The 6,268-nt window shown below is 37.1% G+C and overlaps 1 protein-coding gene across 1 annotated transcript; it reads left to right on the top strand.

Moving 5' to 3' along the window:
- Positions 1–514: 514 nt before the first annotated feature.
- Positions 515–4,643, top strand: LOC103964481 (uncharacterized membrane protein At3g27390-like). Its single transcript, XM_009377419.3, has 9 exons — positions 515–1,026; positions 1,167–1,275; positions 1,383–1,578; positions 1,692–1,825; positions 2,158–2,446; positions 2,537–2,643; positions 2,758–2,932; positions 3,439–3,890; positions 4,344–4,643. Exons 1-9 carry the CDS (start codon positions 900–902, stop codon positions 4,510–4,512), a joined length of 1,758 nt encoding a protein of 585 aa, XP_009375694.2. The 5' UTR covers positions 515–899; the 3' UTR covers positions 4,513–4,643.
- The last annotated feature ends 1,625 nt before the right edge of the window (positions 4,644–6,268 follow it).

The raw sequence follows: 6,268 nt of genomic DNA, 5'->3' as shown, positions 1-6,268 counted from the left end.
TCAAAAACCCAAAATATTGAAAAACAAAATCAAATGGATTTTTGCTTTGTGCTTTTCATGCATAAAATATGGAATAAAGTACAACATAATTATGTCTAAGCGTTGAATTAAAAAAATAAAAATTTCAACACGCCATATTAAATCCAAATAGTATATACAGTCAACCAAAAAAAATTAAACTCGATTATTTATCTTTGGCGTGACATAAAGAATGATGTATTTTTTGTAATCCAACTTGGTGCACCACAACATCATGCAACCTGAAAAAACAGCCGTTGGATTCAAAATCATATCCTAAAGTACCAAACAAATAGCATGAGACTATGGTGTCAATTGTCCATGTCACGTCAAATACTTGCAGAATAGAAAATCTGCCTACATCCAGTGGCATATTAAGTTTGCATGATTGCTCTCGTTTTTACACTTTATACTTAGAAACGTTGAGAGAGAGAATCGAACTCAGAATCTTAAGTGCAATATGTATGGTTATTTGTCACAGGATGGAGTTTGCTAGTAAACCAACAAAACAAAAAACTAGTTGGTTCCACAACTCTACGTCTCTAATGAATGTTCATCTTTTAGTTTGAATATATAGTTCCCTTTTGGTTCCAAACATCCTGGGTGAATGGATTTGGTTGGCTAGCGGCTTTTATTGTACTCTTTGTTCTCATTCTCTGTCGTCTTTGCAGCACAAGTCTCTTTCCCTCTCTCTCTCCCCTCTCTCCCTCTCTGGACACGTAAACTGTTCATATAATACAATATTTTCTGACGAATATCTGATAATAATTGTGCCTTTTTTTCTTCATGGAAAGGTTCAAATTCAAAAGCTTTCATCTGGGGCATAAATTCATAACAAAACCTCAAAAGGGTTGTCCGAATTTTGGTTGACAATCTCTCCAATGGCGATGTTCCTGAATTTATGGACGTTTTTTGGGGCGGATTCCCCACAATCTTTCAGACGCTTCGTCAAAATTTTCTCTCTGGTTTTTGCATTCGGCTCTGCTCTCTGCCTTGGTGCTCTTAAAGGTACCACCTTTCGCTATTGAGGATATGTATCTATATATACCTATATACATATACATATATACAGATTTTGCATGTTTTCTGCTGAATTTACTGGAAATTTTGATGGTTGGTTTTTGGGATTTTGATCATATATGTTGCAGGTCTTCTGGTCGGACCCATTTCTGCACTAATACTGATTTTGGGGAATGTGGGAATAATTTTAGGTTTGTTTCCTGCACATGTTGTCTGGACAATCTACACTCTCATAAAGTTAGTATCTTTGAAACTACCTCTTTTCAAAATTTTCAGTAAAACTCCTAATTTTTCAGAGATTTAATACTCTCTTTTTTTTACCCATAAATGTTGGGAATTTGCAGGATTCACAGATTTGATGTACCACTTAAAATTGCAATTTTGTTTGCCTTGCCTGGCCTGCTGGGGATATGGCTGGGTTTGAGCATAGTTGGGAGTGTTCTGTTGGGTGTGGGATATGGATTACTAACTCCCTGGGTTTCTACTTTTGAGGCCTTTAGGCATGACAACCAGTACAAGAAATTCAAGCATTGTATTCTGGTAAAACTTTTGAATTCGGTCTTTTTTTTTTTTCTTCAATTTTTCTGTTTGGTTTAGTGTCAAATTTAGCTCTCTTCGTTGTGTTTCACTCATGCAACTTCGTTACTTGTTAGGATGGAACTTGGGGGACTGTTAAAGGAAGCTGTACCGTAGTTAGAGACTTTGCAGACCTGTGTTACCACTCGTACCCGCTTTACTTGAAGGAGTTGCGCGAATCACCCGCTGCAGAGGAAGTTCGCACTCTTAGGTAATTGTGTTGTAATTATTTACTCAGAGTTATGTTGCTTTTGTCATCAAATTATGTATCAAAAGCCAAGTATAGACATTTTAATCAAACCATAAGGTAATCATGTTGTAGTTAGTGACCTGAATTGTTTTGCTTCTGTCATCAAATTATGTAGCAAAAACTAAATATAAACATTTGAATCGAACTCTAAGGTAATCGTAATTAGTGACTCGAATTGTTTTGCTTCTGTGATCAAATTATGTAGCAATAGCCAAATACAAACATTTGAAATAGCATTGCGTAAAACAGCTGTTTTAATCTGAACTCAATTCTTTTTCGAGGACATATTGTAGGTTGATTCACATTCCAGCATGTATTATAGTTGGCGTGTTGGGGCTAATCGTGGAGATTCCTGTTTACACTGCAATTGCTGTTGTAAAGAGTCCCTATATGCTGCTTAAGGGCTGGTATCGACTGATTCATGATCTGATTACTCGAGAAGGTCCATTTCTTGAAATAGCATGCATCCCTATTGCTGGTTTGACAATCCTTCTGTGGCCAATTGTGGTTGTTGCGAGTATCGTATTGGCAGTTTTCTCGAGCATTTTAATCGGATTGTATGCATCAGTTGTAGTATATCAGGTTTGCTTACACCCGACTATAATCATATTAATCTCCTTGGCCTTTCATGATAAGTAAAATTATACATCTTTTAACCATTTGTGAATGAAGGAAAGGTCTTTCAGGAAAGGTGTGGCGTACGTGATTGCAATGGTGGCTGAATTTGATGAATACACAAATGACTGGCTGTATCTTCGAGAGGGAACAATCTTTCCAAAGTTGATGACTTTCCTGCTTATGAAATATTGTTCTTTGAGCTCATTAAGTATTACTGCAGCTAGATTTGTTATTTTTCTCTTGTAAATCTTTACTAGTGCATTATGCGTAGCCAGGCCCAAATATCGAAAAAGAGCTGTTGCTCAATCACCCGAGTTCTCTGTTCGAGGAAATCAGCTGGCTGAAGGTACACTCAGTCCTGCTCCTATGGAAGCACCTGCAATGCTTATGCCAAGTATAGCCGACTCGAGATCAGTTAGAGACGTTATACAAGAAGTGAAAATGGTTCAGGTATGCCCTTAGGTTATCACGGTAGTTTTTCTATGAGCCTGGATGCTTCGATTCAGTATCTTTTGCAAATGAATTTGTTTTGCTTTAATTTCCTTTTCATGAAAAGTATATCACCGAACTAGCTATGCAACCTTAGGATGAATTTTCTGTGCCATGTACTACAACTTTATGGGAGATACGAAGTAGTAATGTTGTAGTTAATGACAAGGCAATGAGTGCTTAGTGCTTCTGCTAGTTCTGGAAACTTACTCTTCAATTATCCCCTCCTAAGGATGTAGCAAAATGTCCAAGGGGTTGGCGGGGGAAGGGGAAAGGGAAAACGAGTGGAGAGTGTGGAGGAAGAGGGGATATTTTGTTTTAATTTTTTTATCAGCTTTAGCTTTTAAAAGCATGAACATTTGTTCTCCTTTGCTATGATGATTAAATTTCTTACGAAATTTCTGTTAATTAGCCCTCTCGCTTGTTTTGTTTCGTGACGAGAGTTTATTGTACTTGAAATGCAACAGATATGGGAAAACATGATGAGGTCCTGCGAACTGAGGGGCAAGGAGTTGTTGGATGATAATGTAATAGCCACAACTGACCTCGATGAATGGCTGAAAGCAAAGAACAGCAACGAAGCATCCATTATCGGTGTTGGTCTGCCTTGTTATTCATGCTTGCAGACTCTTCTCTGCTCCATCAGATCGAATTCAGATGGTTTACTGCTGCTTGATGACGTTGAAATTAACTACTTAAATAGACCGCATGAAAAATTGTGGGACTGGTTCTTTAATCCGATAATGGTCTTGAAGGAACAGATTAAGGTCATAAAATTGTCAGAGGGTGAGGTTAGATATTTGGAGAAAGTGGTTCTTTTCGGAACCAATAATCCACAACGCATAGTGGCTTGGGATAACGGAAGTTTACTACCTCAAGACGCTCTAAGAGCTGCTCAAATCGAAGGCATTAGTAGAAGGTACGAAATTTCTTCTATCCCATTTTGAACCAACTAAAATAATCAAACTATTCACATTCCATGGAGGAAAAAAATGAACAAATTCAAATGTCGCCAATCTTTAACAAATAGAGAGCGCAAAACTTACATGCGTGTAGGGTAATACTCTATTTCGTACAGTCCAGAATGTCATGTTGCCATGTTATCAATCAGATCGTATCAACTTAGTTGATGATTTAAACTGACAGGATGAAACCTGCTTTTAGTAAGTGGCAGTGACAAATTTTGGAACTGTGGAATAAGTACCATTGCTTACACTGCATCTGAATATCGTAGGAAATTAGAATCGATCAGTTTTCTTGTTCGGAAGCATATCATCTATTGTCAGGCTGGTGGAAGCAACTGAACTTAGCATTAAGTTACTGCAAGTAGTTTCTGTATGTTCATGTTCTGATGTAGTGATTGTATTTGTAGGATGATTGGAATGATGAGAAGTGTCTCAAAATTTCCCACTTACAGAAGGAAATTCCGGCACGTTGTCAAGGCTTTAGTCGCATATTCCTTGCCGAAGGAGGCTTCAATTGCATCCGGTTCTGTTAAATCTACCATCTCCAGTGAAGATGTTGTGCTGGATGAACCTTAATTTATCTTCGTTTTATTTACATTTTCACCCCTTCACATTGGACCGTGATTATAATTTCTCAAGGGCATGTATTTTAGATCATTGGTCAGATCACTAGTCCGACATGCTAAGTTATTAATGTCTCGCGACGATTTAAACCTAGTATACATTTCTCCTTATATGACCTAATTTGTTACAAAAGTAACAGCCAGGATTATTGGTTTGATTGACACCAAGACCAGGTGTCTGGTTTGCAACTTCTTTATTGGCAGTATGAAAGCTTCCTTTGAAGGGACGGCGCTTCTGAGCATTAATGGTGAGATGCACAAAATGAGTCTCATTCTCTTCCTTGAACTTTTCTTCTTCTTGAACACAGACAGAAATCAGTTCATTCACACTCCATTTGTCCTTCAAAGCATTGTAGATGATCTTGAGTTGATCAGTATTTGGAAGGAAGGGAGTTAAGGACCAAATGGACTAAGTACAGATTAGCTATGGGAATTTTAAGACTGTTCAGCTTGGTTGCAACGTCTACCATACTTAAAATGTACTCCCTTATACCTCAAACTCCATCATATTTCATAGTTGTGCGCTTACTCATTAGGTTTCTAGTCTCAGCTTTCTCGGATTCCATGAACTTTGCACTCACAGATTCCAGAAATTCCTTGGCATTCTCAGAGGCTGGTATTCCACCAAAAATAGCTTTAGTGATGGTCTTCTCCATGATCAGCAAGCACAGAGTATTCGAGTTCTCCCACTTCTCAAATTTGAGTTTCTGTTATGCTGGTGTGTAGTTAGTGCATTTGGTTTCTCTTTTTTTTTTAGGGCTACGTTGATGTCCCATAAACCTAGGACAATCTCTAAATCTCTTTTCCACTTCTTAAATTTGTTACCAGACAAGGGTTCAATGGAATTGATGGCAGACGGGTTCACTACTGAAAGAGAAACATGGAATATGTAACTTTATTAGTCTTTAACCCCAAAACTTTATACATAATTGATAAACATCTACGGACAGATTATCAACATGCCTTTAATACTTTCACAAGGCTACTATATGAACTTAACACGAAAAAACTGTTATCAAAACCCTTCACATCTGTAGACTGAAAAGAGCCGAAATTCGTATAAGTTAATATAATACCTTGTTCTATTATAGATGACGTCCAAGTAAGAGTTCACATTTGTAGCCCGAAAACCCTAACTGGCAGTGTCTATAATACAAATTTGTCATTATAATCTGGGATTGAAAAGATGGCTGGCTACTCTGTTGAATGGCTGTGTGCTAGACAATAAAATAGGATATCTCTTCAATCTTGACATCTTTATGGGTCTTTTAATACTTGCAGCGGAATTTTAACATGTTTATGTTTTATGTAAAAGGGGAAGAACAAGCTAAGTTGTCTTGGAAAACCCTAATTGAGTTCGTGATTCAATTATGTAATGCAATCTAACATGCTGTAATGCTATTTGAAATAATATATACACAGAACCATAGCAGTATATATATATATATATATATATATATAAACAGATGCTATACTACATGCTACAGATTCATATACATACATACATATATATATATATATATATATATAAATTACTTTCATGCCTTGAATAATCAATTCTACATCAAATTAATGCCACGGCATGACACACCCCAACCAAAATCAAGGCGTGACGGCCAACACGCCTTGATTTTGGTCGGGGTGTGTCACGGCAACCTTGATATGCTTCAAGTCTTGTAAACAACACGTAGTATAAACAAAGTATAAGA

The sequence above is a fragment of a genome, unplaced genomic scaffold (assembly GCF_019419815.1).
Source record: "Pyrus x bretschneideri cultivar Hongxiangsu unplaced genomic scaffold, Pyrus_bretschneideri_v1 Contig59, whole genome shotgun sequence".
Classification (NCBI taxonomy): domain Eukaryota; kingdom Viridiplantae; phylum Streptophyta; class Magnoliopsida; order Rosales; family Rosaceae; genus Pyrus; species Pyrus x bretschneideri.
This window is presented reverse-complemented; position numbering and strand designations above follow the sequence as displayed.

Coding starts and splice junctions, on each gene's coding strand:
- LOC103964481 (XM_009377419.3), top strand. CDS start 900: ATGGCGATGTTCCTGAATTTATGGACGTTTTTTGGGGCGGATTCCCCA. Junction 2,933..3,438: donor AAGAAGTGAAAATGGTTCAG/GTATGCCCTTAG, acceptor GAAATGCAACAG/ATATGGGAAAACATGATGAG. Junction 3,891..4,343: donor ATCGAAGGCATTAGTAGAAG/GTACGAAATTTC, acceptor TTGTATTTGTAG/GATGATTGGAATGATGAGAA.